The sequence below is a fragment of the Micropterus salmoides genome, unplaced genomic scaffold (genome assembly GCF_014851395.1).
Source record: "Micropterus salmoides isolate LMB-PRFRI ecotype aquatic unplaced genomic scaffold, ASM1485139v1 Ms_hic_scaffold_5, whole genome shotgun sequence".
Classification (NCBI taxonomy): Eukaryota; Metazoa; Chordata; class Actinopteri; order Centrarchiformes; family Centrarchidae; genus Micropterus; species Micropterus salmoides.
Genome location: NW_024044237.1, coordinates 31,717,198 through 31,734,137, shown reverse-complemented (window position 1 = coordinate 31,734,137; position 16,940 = coordinate 31,717,198). Strand labels below are relative to the sequence as shown.

The 16,940-nt window shown below is 38.8% G+C and overlaps 1 protein-coding gene across 1 annotated transcript; it reads left to right on the top strand.

Annotated features, from left to right (window-relative positions):
* The first annotated feature begins 497 nt into the window (after positions 1-497).
* Positions 498-16,075, top strand: slc49a3 (solute carrier family 49 member 3). Its single transcript, XM_038699960.1, has 10 exons — positions 498-891; positions 7,338-7,496; positions 8,358-8,574; positions 9,845-9,921; positions 10,591-10,728; positions 11,422-11,538; positions 11,896-12,048; positions 13,432-13,589; positions 13,730-13,833; positions 14,268-16,075. The coding sequence occupies exons 1-10, from the start codon at positions 730-732 to the stop codon at positions 14,414-14,416; spliced, it is 1,434 nt and encodes a 477-aa protein (XP_038555888.1). The 5' UTR covers positions 498-729; the 3' UTR covers positions 14,417-16,075.
* Positions 16,076-16,940: the final 865 nt, after the last annotated feature.

Here is a 16,940-nt window from a genome sequence, read left to right as displayed (position 1 = left end):
CCCTTCTACAGCCCTGTGCAGCTGTCCTCGTGTAATGGCCCGTCTCCTGGTATCTCCTCCATGCTCTTGAGACTGTGCTGGGAGACACAGCAAACCTTCTTGTATGGATGTGCCATCCTGAAGAAGCTGGGCTACCTGTGTAACTTGAATGGTACAACCTCATGCTACCAGGAGTCACGAGGACACTAGCAAAATGCAAAACTAGAGAACAATCAGGGTAAGGAGAGAGCCACTCTATGTGGCCACCACCTGCAAAACCATTCCCTTTTGCACCTGTTGTCACTTTCATTTGCACCAAAACAGTTGACAGTGATTCACAATCGCTTATGTTTCCTAACTCGACAGACTTATATCACTGAAGTTTAACTGACATGATGTTATGCTGTCATAACTGTCAATTGTTCTCTTGCAAGTATTTTTTTGAGCAGTGTATATTTGCGTATGTCCACGGCTGTAGTTTTAGCAACCGAGTGGTTCATCCTCTTCATAGAAGATCTTTGGTACAGTAAGTTACAACTACACTCCGGGGTGTTTGCCGACTTCTACCAGCTGCAAACTGTAGGGATAAAATTACTTTATAACCCATCAGAAGACAACACAATGGATTTACAGCTTGTACTGAACATACGCCCGTTTTTACAGACCAAGTGTGATCGCGAACAGCGACTTTTCAGCAGTGTTTGCTAACGTTAGCTTCTGTTTCTAGCTTAACCGGTGAACTTGTCAACAATGGAGGATGTTGGCGAAGCCTGCAGCGAGATTCAGACTGTTTCCTCTAATGTTCCCGAAAGTCCAAACACAGAACTGAAGAAACTGCTAGTTTTTAAAGTTTACAAGAGGAGGTGGTTTGTTCTGCTGGTGGTGTGTCTGTTAAACTGCTCCAACGCAACGGTGAGTAACTTACCTGACAATATGCAGTAACGTTTGCTTGCCTCAAAAAAAATTGACAGCTTCCATCAAATACATATAAGTTAATTCAGTCTCTTATCAAAAAATATGTGTCGTATGGTAGAAAAGACCCAGAAGATAACTTTTACTCGAAATACTTTGAAGTGACTTTCTATTAATGCCAAATTCAGACCGCACAATGCAAAGCTAAAAATGACCGACTCTACAGATGACCGACTCTACAGATGTGCAGTGTTTGGTGTGACATCTGTGTTTGGTCCCGTGTAGTGTGTCACACTGCAAGATGATGCACCTGAGCTGCAAAGGTTTTTTGTTATATAAACACATTTGAACATGATTGGTATTGGAGGGGGGTGAAATATGCACTCTGGTTTGCCTGTAATTTAACCAACCGTTCTGGAAAGCATTTTAGCCATCTGGAAACTAGAAGATATGGTCTGTGAGGAAAATGGACATTCAGCAGGACAAAGCCATAACACGAACATGAAACCCATGTTGATATAATTCTTATCTCTGTTGTCCATATATGTCCATAAATCTGCTTAGCAATGATAGAAAAAAAGACACTCTGAGAAAAGTAATCCATTGATAGCTGTCTGTACATTTATGGGTACACTGCAATCAGAAAACGCTTCATTTGGCATACTTTTAAAGGTGGCAATTTCCCAAAATGTAAACAAACAGAGGCCAAATAAGCCTGTAGTTTGCATGTTTCCATCTGTTAGATTAGGCTTGCAGCTCTTTCCATGGGGAAAAAAACTCCCAAGATTTACTAAAATACAAGGACATTAATGCATTTATTTGTCATCATTTTGCTGAGGTGGACCCCTGCATCCCAAGATAAACTCCAATTATGAATTAAGAAAATGCTGTTTTAGTAGTGCAGAAACATGCCAAATCATGGAAAAATTACACATTCAAAGCCATGGGACCTTTTAAAGTTTAAAAAATGTCCATGCTAAGCGCTCTTTCTATTTCTGCACAAAATAGAAACTGCAACTTTAGGTGCTTCCTTCCTTTTCCTTCTTAGAAATGTGACCAGATAAATGACATTTGGTACACCCTTTATCTATTCCTAGGGGATGCTGTCATTGTAAAGCTGAGTGTGCCTGTAGGCAAGTGTGCCTGTTTTAGTCATGCAAACTGAGGCCTCCCTCACCTATTTCCAGCTCCCATGGGACTTGTCCTCTCTGTGGGAGCTATTGTTTCCGTGGGGCTGGTGTTCCCACTCACAAAGGATGCTCAGCTGGCGGAGAGTCATTCATGATGTGGCAAATAACAGCTGATGAGCCAGTTAAGACATCAATCTGTCTGACATTAGCAGCCCTACTGAGGGTTCAGGGTGTGATTTACAAAAACCTGTGGTGGGCTGTTCATCGTTGCCTTGGAAATTGATTTAGCATGAATTTTGAGAACCGTACTAACATTGTATGTTGGTGTTCAACCACACAAAGTGTCACGGTCATGTGGGAAGACTACACATGAAAAACCAGATCTTTCTGTTGAGATAAATAAAAATAAAACACCAATTAAGCTACTTCCCATCAGGGTTGGGTATAAAATATCAATTATTTTTCGGTGCCAACCAAATTATGTATCTTTAGCACAGAGTACCAGAAACTGGTATCAAATTTCTTGTGATTGCCCATTCTTCTATATCTGACATTTCCTGATTTTAAATAATAAATTAGCAACTTTTAGACAGTATTTATTTAGGCAATGTATGGTTGCTTTGTGTAAAGACAATTCAATTCAGTTTTATTTATATAGCGCCAAATCACAACAACAGTTATCTCACAGCGCTTTTCATAAAAGAGCAGGTCTAGACCGTACTCTGTGATGTTATTTAAAGAAACCCAACAATTCCCACCAAGCGCAGCACTAAGACTATTACTACACTATTTTTATTATATTCCTAAATGTGAGATGTTTCACAATACTGAAACCTGAGTATTGCATTGTCACATGCATCACACAGTGAAAACTTTTTTGAAGAAGTGTGTGAATCTGCAGCAAAGGCCCTGTCTCCTTTGGTTTTTAGCCTAGACCTTGGAATGGTTAGTACCAGAGAATCTCACTCTGCGTCCTGGCTTTGACTTGAAAGATTATGTCTTGAAGCAGAAAACTCAATAATCGGATCGGAGTTAAACACATTCTTATGCCTGTACGTGGCCAGGAAATCAGGTTTCTTCTGCAGAAATGTAGCTGTGTTCACTGGTTTCTCTAATCCCTTACCCAATTACAGAACCAGGGATCTTGTTAACATGGTGTTTAAGAGATAAGGTCTCTACCGCAATCACACGGTAATCTGGTTACTTAAGAGCATGTGAATGCACAGTTGTATGTCTCTTACCCATGCGAAAAGAGACATTCGTATCATCCATTGCATGCTGCAATAGGCTGCACCTCCGGAGAACCCAAAAAGTGAAAACATTGGTGATTTGTGATCAGGTCAGATTCTAGGTTACTGGGGGAAATCTGTGGCCTGTACTACGAAGGGAGTTAACTCGGTTTGACAAACTGTGACCGCCTACACTGTTGTTAATCAGTACTACAACGGTGAATAAGATGTTGGTGTTATTGCATGAAAGGGGCACAGCAACGGTGCATGCTCCGTATATTCCCCAGAAGAATGCACGTTGATGGTGTCAGGATATATAGAGTTTAAAGACATGTTAACGGGAGGCATGTTGGCATCGCATTGAGTAAATTTGTAATTATCTTCACAGTATTCTTGTTTGTTTCTCTGTTTGGTATTTATGGAGTCTTTTATGTGTAGACCTAACATAATTAAGATGTTAGGTACTGCACATAAGGTCCATTGTAATAATTGCAATGCAATGGAGCCAACGTTGAGGGGTAATAATCTGAGGGGAAAAAAATGAATTTCCAAGATTAATCTACAAGTAAAAAACTTATTCTCTGACATTATAGTCACACATTTACACAGAGAAACTTCCCTTTGCAAAGCTGCAACATCACACACACCTCTTCAGTGTATTATGCATGCAGTGGAAAGTATATATTAGACAATTGAAATTAGCAAAGAAGAAATACTTGAGTTTAGCCCACAATCACTATATTATTCACCTTAGAGACTTGGATTGGTCGTATTCACAAGAAAACACCAGAGTGATTTAGATTTTTTGTGACTTTAATTTCAGGGATTTTCCGAGTTTTGTTTGTGTACATTTGACACTTTCATCTAGGATTTTTATTAACCCCACCCTGGCTCCGTATTTTTTGGACACCGAAAAAATAGTCAATCTACATATATGAATACACTTAGGATAATTCAGTTATAGCCTACAGAAACCGGCCTGTTAATTAATTAAGATCTTCTCCCTAAAATCACAGTGGCTGCAGGGTTCGCTGTATGAGCATAATGCTGTTGTGTTAAGAACAACTTCATTTCAGCTGCAACCTCAGTGGAACAAGTCAGGATGAAATCTTAAAAATATTTTATCAAGTGGTGTACAGATGTGGTGTGTATGTATACAGGGTAACCTTGAGTTAACCACGAACAGAACCTGCTTGGAACAGTTTAGAGATGCAGCGTAAATTGCCGTGGCAACAGACCTTGATTAACACCTATCCACCTTTCGTAGTACGGGTTAATCGGGAAGTTTCACCCGACGTCACAACACATGAGGGATGCTGTGATCCAATATCCAAATGTGTCTGCAGATAAGTTCAAACTCAGTACTTTTAATAACAAGCATGCCTTAATTGTATTGTGTTTTTCAAAATGTGTTGCTGTGATGACCTTCACCAGTTTACACCAAAATCCTCTATACATTTAATTCAATTGTAAACATAACCCAAGTGGTGATATTAACATCTTTTACTTAACTAGAAGTAGCAACACCACAATGAAAAATAATCTCAGTCCTGCTTTCAAAATAGTAAAAGTAAATGTAGGCTACAAGCGTGTGAACTGCTAAACATATTTAAAGAATCAAATATAAAAGTACTCCTTGTGCAACATTGTCCCCATTCAGAGTGCTATATTTATTCTATTATTGGAAAATTAGTACTGATTCATTAATAAGTATGTGTAAGTTTCATTTTAATTTCATAGTAGAGCTAACACCTTAAACTGTTTGGGTAGTTGAATCTATAGCAATGTATATTTTATAAATAATAATAATTAGAATATTCAAATAATTAAAATCTTTCATATATCATATATTGATCTGAGAAGTAACGAGTAACAATAGCTGTGAAATACACTCACCTAAAGGATTATTAGGAACACCTGTTTAATTTCTCATTAATGCAATTATCTAATCAACCAATCACATGGCAGTTGCTTCAATGCATTTAGGGGTGTGGTCCTGATCAAGACAATCTCCTGAACTCCAAACTGAATGTCAGAATGGGAAAGAAAGGTGATTTAAGCAATTTTGAGCGTGGCATGGTTGTTGGTGCCAGACGAGCTGCTCAGTTACGCACAACCATTTCTAGGGTTTACAAAGAATGGTGTGAAAAGGGAAAAACATCCAGTATGCGGCAGTCCTGTGGGCAAAAATGCCTTGTTGATGCTAGAGGTCAGAGGAGAATGGGCCGACTTATTCAAGCTGATAGAAGAGCAACTTTGACTGAAATAATCACTCGTTACAACCGAGGTATGCAGCAAAGCATTTGTGAAGCCACAACACGCACAACCTTGAGGCGGATGGGCTACAGCAGCAGAAGACCCCACCGGGTACCACTCATCTCCACTACAAATAGGAAAAAGAGGCTACAATTTGCAAGAGCTCACCAAAATTGGACAGTTGAAGAGTGGAAAAATGTTGCCTGGTCTGATGAGTCTCGATTTCTGTTGAGACATTCAGATGGTCGAGTCAGAATTTGGCGTAAACAGAATGAGAACATGGATCCATCATGCCTTGTTACCACTGTGCAGGCTGGTGGTGGTGGTGTAATGGTGTGGGGGATGTTTTCTTGGCACACTTTAGGCCCCTTAGTGCCAATTGGGCATCGTTTAAATGCCACGGCCTACCTGAGCATTGTTTCTGACCATGTCCATCCCTTTATGGCCACCATGTACCCATCCTATCCATCAACTGCAAGATGCTATCCTATTAATATGGGCCAACATTTCTAAAGAATGCTTTCAGCACCTTGTTGAATTAAGGCAGTTCTGAAGGCGAAAGGGGGTCAAACACAGTATTAGTATGGTGTTCCTAATAATCCTTTAGGTGAGTGTAGATGTAGTGTCAACTAATAATTCCTTCTAAAATGTAGTAAAAAGTCTAAAGCAACATGATCATAAAATGAAAAAACTCATGTAAATTGAAAAGAATTTTCTTTTTCTGGGAGAAATCTTTTCACCTTCTCAGCAGCGTTTCATGACAGTGTTGTCGCTTTTCCCAGTTTGTTCAGTAGCATGAAAATGGCATGGCGTGTACGTTAAGTGGTGTCATAAGACAGGTCGGAATAAACCATAATAAGCATTTCTCTCTCACATGAGCTGAGTAAGTCTTGTCATTTCCTCCTAATGTGTCCAGGTCACATGGCATCAAGATACTAAGGGAAATCTGATCACTTAAAACACACAGTGCAACTGGTTTTGTAGGTTTAACCACTAAGAAAATGTAACTAGATAAACTGTCGTTAATATGTTATGTTAACAGCAGTTTTGAAGTTCAAACCATGGTGTTTTACATTGCAAAGATTTGTGAGTTTGATCAGTTATATTATCAAATATTAACACACTCAATATGAGGAATCTTAATGTACACATGACCAAAAAAGTGTGAAAGAATAAAAGACTGTCGTGATCCTTTCATCTGTTATTTACAGCATACTTTTAACATGATGGAAACAGTAGCAGAGTGTGTGTGCGTGTGTGCGTGTGTGTGTATGGGTGGATGAGAGTCAAATTGTAAAGCACTTTGGATAAAAGCACAAAGTAAATGAATGTTTTGATGTCGCCAACTTTGTCATCAGTTAAATTTACTTATTTTTCTTCTTTAATATATTTTCTTATCATGTGTGTTATTGTTGAGTTGGTAAAATAAGCCCCAATATGAAAATATATTTGTAATTCCTGAAATTTGGACTTCCTAGATTAAGCTTTTCCGGGATGCTGGTGTTTTTGTATTTAGGAAGTGAACCCATTATTTCATATTTAAAGACGCCATCCCAAATGATAATCTTTGTTAGATTTATTAGACAATAATTGTCACAGAAAATTGGTATCTTATATTCATATCTTAATCCTAAAGGAATGATCTAGTACTCAGTTACCATTTTTAATATGTATTTCTCACGTCTGAAGAATAACTTTAGCAATATTTCATAATCGGTTATATTTTCACAAATTAATATCAGCAATAATTTTGTAAGAGTAGATGTCACTTTTTTTTTAAAGACATACAGACCAAATCTTTTAATAAATCTTCTCATGTGTCTTCCCATAGATATGGCTGACCTTTGCACCAGTAGCGGACGAGTCTGCCCAGTATCTGAATGTCACTCTCAACGAAATCAACTGGTTGTCACTGGTCTACATGGTGGTGGCGATACCGCTCAGCTTTGGGACCTCATGGATGCTGGACACCTTCGGGCTACGCATCACGGTACAAACCTCACCAGGGGGCTCTTGTGTAATTTGTTTTGTAGGCTATAGCCGTTATACTTGATACAGTATAATGGAACTACGTTTTCCAGGAAACTAGATGGTACCCTACTGTTCCTTTTTGTTTTGTTTTAGTGACGGTTTCAGTTAGAGCCAATTCAAACAGAGGAGTCTGGCGTTTGTTTGGTATTACGACAACACAAATCTGTAACTAAGGACCGGCAAATTGTTTTACAAGTCCAGGAGGAGAAGATATTAATATTCTAAAATATTATTTGTGTCTGCCGAAAGCCTTCAGATGGATGCAGAGAGAAAACAGACTGGACATGTAAATGACTAAAAGAATTTAATTTATTGTTTCAGCATGCTCAAAACGTTTTTACTTACTACAAGTTGGTGCTAACGAATATGATACTAAACTTAAACATATTTTTTTACAAAATATTTGGACAATAACTGCGTAGAGAAAGAAATGCAATGAATATTGCTCTGTAGTTTGTATAGGATCTATTTGATGTGATACTAGAACCTGTACATTTTTTACTATTCTGATTTGCAGATTGATACACATATAAGCGAATCAAACCTCGTAAAACTTTATCCATTGTAAATACTTTGAGTCTAAGAGGCGAGGAGCGAAAGCCGCCATGGACAAACTGACAAAGACAAGAGCATCGCCTACAGAAACTCCATGAACTGAAAACCAAAGGAAAAAAAGAACACTTCTTGATTCACAGGCAATCTTTGAGAAATGCCGTGCAGAAACATAACAGGAATTGGCTCTTAGCACCAAAAATGGAGGGATAGAGTGTAGATTACTACTTAAGTCTGTTAGCATTTTGACGTTTCACCCTTCTTTCAGCTGATTCTGGGATCCTGGTTGAACATGATTGGAGCCCTGTTGCGCTCCTGCGGGACACTGCCGATGGAGGGTTTTAAAGTCCAGTACCCTGTAGTGTTTATGGGTCAGACCCTTGGTGCCCTGGCTCAGCCCCTCATCATTTTCACCCCCACCAAGCTGGCATCTCTGTGGTTCCCTGAACACCAGCGCACCACAGCTAACATGATCGCCTCTATGTGTGAGTGATTTACTTTTTATTATTACTGTGAGCTGGTGTGAATTAGCTATACAGCTTCCACAGTCTTCTGTGGGTTTTAATGATACATGATTTAAAAAAGAAAGCAACACATCAGCCAAAACAAGTTTATACATTGAGAGTAGTTGCTGCCTTGGTAGTGGCTAGTGGGGATTCAAATAAATAAATATTAGGAGTGTGTTTTTTAGAGTTTATTGTGAACTACTTATGCCCCCAAGTGAACAAAAATCAATTGTTGTTGCTGCTGTAATTCATACTACTTTGACCATATTTAGCTGTTGAAGCACCCCTGAACAAGGTGTGTGAACGTGTTTTAAATTTTGAGGATTCCCTAAAACATTATTATTTTTTTTTTATTTAAAAAGAGAACAAGAACAAGCCAGCTTTAAACCATCAGTTACATCTTTAATGATCAGACAACAAAAGCAAAAGTAACAACCTTATAATTTCGGACCAGCTGTCGGAGGAGGAGGGGTCAGAGGAGAGGTTGGAGGAAGAGGAAGGACACATACTTTATTAATCCCACAAGGGGAAATTCAATGTTTGTTGTGAATCTGTCAGCCATATCAGCAGGTAAAACTGTCCTTTAAATGTCCTGAAGCTATTTTAGATAACATTGTTGGAGCGTCAAAGATGGTGAAATAAAAACACCTTCACCTCCATCATCAGAGGTCCTTTCCTTTTATGAAACAGTACATGCGGCTAGTTGAAGTATGATAGCAGCTTGTGTATTTGTGGTAAAATTGGTCTAAACCTCAGTAGAAATACGCACACTGACATGTAGACTCTTGTCAAAAAGGAATGTGCTGGGAATACTATGTATATTTTTATTCAGCCCTTGTGTATAAAAGAAAAAACAGTTTGCTAAATGCTTTTAATGTTGGCCGTAATGAATCAGGTTGTCTAAAACACAATCTAAATATAAAATATTTTTTACATGTTTATAGTTTTAGTCATTGCCTTGTGTCCAGGTTTTCTGCTCTGTGTAACAATGGTAAGTAGGAAGTGGGTCAGTTTCAGCTCGTGCTGTAAAGCGCAGGGAAGCACTCTTATGTGTGCAGAGCAAAATGAGGGATGTATCCAGAGATAAATAATCAGCATAAAACAATTTGTTTTAGTTGTATTTTTTACTTACAGATAAGAACTTGGACGAATTACAGGGAACAGAAAGTGTAGTGAGACTGCACGGATTTGTAATGTTAGACAGAAAACCACAATAACCCTCATTTACACTTCACTTTTCTTTCCTCAGCCAATCCCCTAGGTGTCCTCCTCCCTAACATCATATCTCCCTTGATGGTTGAAAAACCTGCACAAATTCCTGGCCTGGTGAGTTGAACTAAGGAAATATCTTCAAATCCACCGATGAGCAATCTGGTCAGGTTTCCGTTTTACTGTTATAATGTTGATCAATAGTTGGATGAACGTTTCCAACATTAACGGGGCCAGTTGTAATATAATACTTTTTTTCCCGCTTAGATTTTTTATTAATCTTTCACGTGTTAAATAATTGTTGTACAGGCACTTAGTCAGGTTAACAATACAGTTGACAGATGAATTAAGCTACTGTACTGGTGGACTTTGGAACTGATGTGCACCAGTGGAAGATGGATTAAAGCATTCACTGCACCATGACATGTGTAAATATATACAGTTTTGAATACATAACAAAGTGCTTAGCAAATACAGCACATTTTTAAAGTCGGGGATCTTGGAAAAACTGGGGGCCTTAGGGGCAAATAAACCTCCTTTTCTCCCCCCATGTTTTCTGTCAGTGTCTACTGTGAACCGGCTAGGCAAAAATTAAAAACAAAATCTGAACAAATAAACATTTCCACAGGGCATTGTGGAATTGCAGCTGATACAGAGAACAGCTATAACAGCTGTGCGTGCCTGTGGCCCCGGCCACCTCACCTGCTAATGATGATAAATTGTCTTTGATTTAAGGTGCTAACATCCATTTATCATCACATTATGTGTGTTTCATCACTCCTCTAGCTGCTTGCCTATGCGGTCCCGGCATGCTTCATCTGTTTCCTAGCAACAGTGGGGATACGGAGCAGCGCCCCTCCGACGCCGCCGTCGGCCGGTGCTGAGTCGTCCGGCTCTGAGCCGTTCATACAGGGGGTCAAACTGGTAAGCACACAGGAGGGTAGAAAAGACAAACATGCAGGCAGACGACAACATAATACAGGCATGGGGCGGCTGTGGCTCGGAGGTGGAGCTTGTCGCCCACTAATTGGAAGATCGGTGGTTCGACCCAGTCTGCATGTCGAAGTGTCCTTGAGCAAGATACTGAACCCCAAATTGCTTCCCAAGGCTGTGCCGTCAGTGTGTGTGAATGATTAGTTTCTTTCTGATGAGCAGCTGGCACCTTGCATGGTGGCCTGTGTGTGTAAATGTAGTGTAAAGCACTTTGACTGGTTTAGGGACTAGAACGGTGCTATGCAAGCAGATATGCATTTAAAAAAAAACAAGTTCTATAAAGTCAGTCCTTTATGCAGAGTCACTGTTAAACCACCAAATCACAAACTGAGGCTGCCACAGAGAGGACCTTCACATCCTCCTCTATTATCTGATTACCTTTAACCTCAACTTTATTGTCACTACGGTGAAACACACAGATCTGAACAGAGGATGCACTAGAAATATGTAGACGACACATAAACCCACTCATCAACCTACACCAAGTGACAGCAAAATAAAACCTGGGTGCTCATATTATGTTCTCTTTTGTGCTGATACTTGTTCCCTCGTTGCGTGCTGTTGCTGCACTGACCTTACCCATGAGTTTTCTCTTACAAATCCTTTTGTCTGTTTCGTCTGTAGTTACTGAGGAACAAAGCCTACCTCATCCTGCTGCTGTGCTTCGGTTCGGGCATTGCTGTTTTCACCTGCTTCTCAACACTGCTGGAGCAGATCATGTGTGTGCAAGGATACACCAATGTAAGTACACTGGAGGATAAGACACCGTATTGATTTCCATGGGCAACAATTAGGTATTAACTGGACCAGTTAGTATCAAATAAGCAATAAAAGCAGATTTGATATTTTCATTCTACAGTCTATAAAAGCATTACACAGTGAGGAATTGTGTGGTAAAAATTGGGAAGAAAACATATGGATCAATAAATAAATAAGTACACAAATAAAGGACTCAAAAGTGATTAATTTATCAGTGATGGAATAAAAAGAAAAGAAAACAAACCCTGATCTTGTACACACTGGATGCAGTGTGTTTTTTAAAGCACACTTTAATAATACTCACATGCTAAATAAACCTACAAAATCTCATTGTTGCAGGACTTCGCTGGTGTTTGTGGCGCTCTCTTCATCGTGTTTGGCATTGTTGGCGCCGGCGCTCTTGGTCTCTATGTCGACAAGACCAAGAAGTTCATCGAAGCCACAAAGATCAACATGAGCTTCACTGCTCTCGCATGCATCGCCTTCTCAGTGGTGAGAACACAAGACAGGAATAGTTTACAGCTCAACACCTGCTTGTATATCTAGTTTATTTAAAGGAGAGTGTCCTGCCACTACTCTTGAATGATTTATCAAGGTTGTGAAAAGAGAATCAAAGGAGGAGTTTGAGAAGGTTATTAGTTAATTTGCTCTGAACATTTAGCATGTTTTTTAAGTTTTGCAACTTAAGTACTGTCACATTATAAATGTACAGAAATTAACATGTGAAAATAGAATCTACTGCTACATAAAGAAAACATAAACTTCTGAAAGCTGACGTTGTTTCCCCAGACAGAGGTTTACGGTATAAGTATGCAATGTGCAATAAGTGCAGTGTGCAATGTGTACAAATGTTGATGGTGAACAAACTATTGGGATGGGAACAGTCACAGTGTTTGATGTACAAACACTCTTAAGATGTTGTTGTTTATCAATGTGTTTTGACAGTTAACTGTATTTTACTACGCTGCAAAAGCAACAGTTCAATGAAGTGCAGCATAAATACAATCATCATAAGGGGTTACCCAGAGGACAGCACTTCTTTTCTCTTCCATTATGGTCCTAATCCTGGATTTATATACAGTAGAGATACCTTAACAATGTTTTAAAGTAAAGACACTATAAATTTAAAGAAAAATAATCTACACTGATATCTAAGTAGTTAGTGTTGAATAGGTAGGTTCAGTGTTGAAGGTAGAATTTATTGTCATTCTCTCCATGTAACGTAGGCAGTATTCAGGGGAACAAGACGACATCCTTTCAGTGTTCTGGTGTATACTATAAGGAAACAAAAAAGGATATACATGGTGTTAGATTTAGAAACGGTGGCAGCTCACATGTCTATTAGAAGAAGTGTTGATGATCATCTGTATCTACTTGAATGCTAGGAATATTACAAACACTTATTACAACATACATTATCTAATATTACAGGGGTGTTTGCTGTATTTATTGTTGGTGCTTCTTGCTCTCTTTCTGAGCTTTATTCAGTCAAACACTGTTCTTTTGTCATTTGGATTTTTCCGTTGATGTACTGCTTATTTAAACTAACCAGCTCTTCTGTTCATTTCTTTATGACAAACAAACTGTAAATGTAAAAAGCTACCAGACATTGACTGGTTACAATAGCAAACGGAAAGCTGGATCACTCTTGTCAATAAGATTGAGCAGTTTATTAGACACTTGTTGTATCTATTATGTGTATTTATTTATGATGTCATGATTGGGTAGGAATGGTACACAGAGATAGAGCACTTCTTAACAAATCTTTTTTTGGAAAACTTTAATCTACATTTGATGCTCATAATTTTGTTTCAAAGATGTTTTTCCTGCCTTGTTGATATTCTGATATCCTTCTATCTGCTCTCCTCCTCTCAGGTGTGTCTGATGCGGGAGCAGAAAGTCGCCATGGCTGCCGTCTGCTCTCTTTTTGGCTTCTTTGGTTTCTCCATTTACCCTGTGGCCATGGAGCTGTCTGTGGAGTGTTCGTATCCGGTCGGAGAAGCCACATCAGCCGGACTCATCTTCATCTCGGGGTATTACTCTCTGAGCACACACATTTTATATTATATAATTGATTTTCACCTGTTTTATTTCATATTTAAAATAGACACTGATCACTTCCTGGACTTCATCTGATGGATAGTTAGTCATGTTTCTTTGTGATCTTTTCCAGACAGATTCAGTCTGTTCTCTACATAATCCTCCTTCAGGCTTTAACCACACCCCTCGCGGAATCTCCTCTGTCAACCTGCGGGAATTCAGTCCTGAGCTGGAGAGGTAGGTCACATGATGTTCCAGCGGTGGGAATCTAACCTGCAGTTCATTTATGGGGGAAAAAAAAGTTTATGACTTTTAGTAATTGTAATACTGGTGATGCAAGTGTGCTGTCAAGTCCCCACTAAACTCTTTAAGCTGTTTGATTTGGTTGATTTAAACTCTTTTTCATCCTTCCTTTCATCTGATACTGTGCAACAGTATAATAAACAATAACTTAACTGTGAAAAAGAACTAGAAGACGAACGAGCGAAGTAGCAATATTTACAGCATTTCATTAATAAAAAACAATCATCAGCTGTATCTGAGCACATATAACGAATGAATTCTATCATATGCTATTATTTATTTATTATATGTATAAACTTGGACTTTTGGGGATGTTGAGTAACTGGGAGCTAAAGTTGTATCGTAATTTGGACATTTCTCGCCCTCAGTGCCCATGTTGGTAATGGCAGGATTGTGCAGTTTGTTTACCTGCTGCTTCGTGATCTTCTTCCACACGCGATACAGACGGCTGGAGGCTGAGGAACAAGCAACCTACAGGACTAAACAAAGCACCGGTTCGGCGACCAATGAGCATTAGCTGGCGCTTTAATCCAAATGCTTACATTTGCTATATATATATATGTCAGAGGCCGCTCACCTCTGGAGCAACTAAGAGTTAAGTGACTCAGGTGCACATTGGTTGATATCGCAGTGGGAATTGAACCAGATCTCCCACAACAAAGATGTGTCTTATCCACTGCTCCATCGCCACCCATAAACACCAGACCTACAGTTTGTTTTGGTAACCTCAGATTCATGTGTATCTGCTGCTGATCATGTGTATTTAAAATATTTTGCATTCGCACTAGGTCTTGAGATGAGATGTACCGGTAATAGGAGAGAAAATGAAGACCAAAAACATACACAAACCTGCTATGGAACAATGTACATTTTCACATGAAGATTCTCAAACAATTACTTTAGGTCTCTCCGCTCTGACATTTTAGCTCACGGCAAAGGAGGCTGTGTATCCACATTCCTTCAAAATAGCAAATCTACTTACGCTGCATTGTTTTGTTGTTCCCAGCATTACATTCAGCGAGACTCAAAAGACAGCATTTTGTGTGGCTGCTTTGAATTCTTGTCTATTTCCTGCCACTTTCCAAAGAACTGTGTATTATTTTTGACTCAGGGACTGACAGCCAGATTCAAAGTAGTTCCCTCTATGCTACGCACAAAAACAAACGTTATATACCAAACTTATATAGATTAGTGTTGTTAGAGTGTTGGATAAATAATAAATCATAGGACTATTTTAAATAGTGAATGAATTTAGGAGTGTCACTGCAGGAGGGTGCTTTGCACACAGCACTGAGGAGATCTGGTGTTGAACACTAGATGACGTTTACAGTTGTTGTTTTAGCATTTAAACATTTTCTGACTTCACTGGAGCTGCTTGAAATAACTCCTTTCATTGTCACATCATCGCAGACACGTCTGTATCCCATCCTATTGTACTAAAACAACTATAAAAGACACTATTTACTAACATACTTGGGATGAAATCTATTAACTGTCATTAGGGTTTCTGAAGGTCTCTGGAAACTAAATGTGTTGATTTGAAACTTGACTACCTGGAATTGAAACCAAATGGTTTCCTGTTTGTTAACTGTCTATTATTGTTCCACTAATCATCGTCTGTGTTATTTGACGTGTCCCCTAATCAACAAATCGCATTTAATTACTTATTAATGTCTTAAGTTTGTAAAAATCCTTCCATCTTAAGGACTGTAGACACTGTAAAACAGGTGTGAAGGATGCTGAAGCCTTATAGATGGAGACCGTTGTGGGATCTGTGCAATAAAGGGAATAAATTCAGTACTGACACATTTTGTACTCTGTCAAAATAAAGTGGTGTGCCTGGTGCAAATGAAGGCCCTGTATGTGGCAGATAGGAATGACACATTAGTGTTCAACAGCGTACTGAATGTGTTCTGCTTATTGAAGACACCAAATCAGTTGAGTTTGTACTTAAATTAAAGGTGACATGGGATTTTTTAAACTTCTTCCTCTAATCAAGGCCAATAATAGTTGTTTTGTAGAGGTAATATTTGATATTTTGTTAAAGATTTAAAAAACTTGTTAACTGACTTCCTTCTCACTGAGTGTGTTTCTAAAGGCCAAGACTGCATTAATGACAGTTTCTGCAATATTTTGTATTTCAGTGCCTTAAAATATCAATAAAATGTTACCTCAAGTTCCTTTCCCCTGAGTGTGATTGTTGCCATGGGGGGAGAGTCTTTAATACAGCGTCATAAAATACTAAAAACTGAAACTAGACTTTTAGCCCACTTCTTTTCACAGCATTTATCAGAACAGAAGCAAAACTACAGGTGTAACTTATAACATTGAAGATATCTCTGTTCCAGTAGTATGTCCTGCCACTTAATTATATCCCAGCACTGACACAACTGAAGTGAATGGAGACGTCAGCTGTGCTTTTCCAGGCATAGATTAGGGAACCTTGTTGACACACTGCACCCTTTAAATTAAGACACAATTCGCACATTTTTGAGCAACTGTGCAAATAAGTTTCATGACTAAAATTAGCTGTTCATGAAGCCCTTTTCAGGGACATTTTTTAATTCATCTTAATGCTACACTGTCTTACATTACATATTTTAAGCTTTCTGATACTACATATACATATACTTTATTCCCCTCCAAAATTATTGGAACGGTAAGGAAAATTCCTTTGTTTTTGTTGTTCACTGAAGACGTTGGGGTTTAAGATCAAAAGATGAGTCTGACACAAGAGTTCAGAATTTCAGCTTTCATTTCCTGGTGTTCACATCTAGATGTGTTAAACCACTTAGGACATATCACCCTTTGTATTAGACCACAGCATTCTGAGGTGAGTAAATAACATTTAATATTTGGTGGCATAACCCTCTCTTGCAATAACTGCCTCAAGCCTGCGACCCATCAACATCACCAAACTGTTGGATTCTTCATTTGTGATGCTATTCCAGGCTTTTACCGCAGCTTCTTTCAGCTCGTTTGTTTTGGGGGTGTTTCTCCCTTCAGTCTCCTCTTAAGGAGGTGAAATGCAGTTCTATTGG

Bases quoted from the DNA above. Each gene is read 5' to 3' on its own strand.
- slc49a3 (XM_038699960.1), top strand. From the start codon at position 730: ATGGAGGATGTTGGCGAAGCCTGCAGCGAGATTCAGACTGTTTCCTCT. The intron at 9,922-10,590 runs GTGAGTTGAACT...TCACTCCTCTAG, and splicing joins CTGCACAAATTCCTGGCCTG to CTGCTTGCCTATGCGGTCCC. The intron at 10,729-11,421 runs GTAAGCACACAG...TTTCGTCTGTAG, and splicing joins TCATACAGGGGGTCAAACTG to TTACTGAGGAACAAAGCCTA.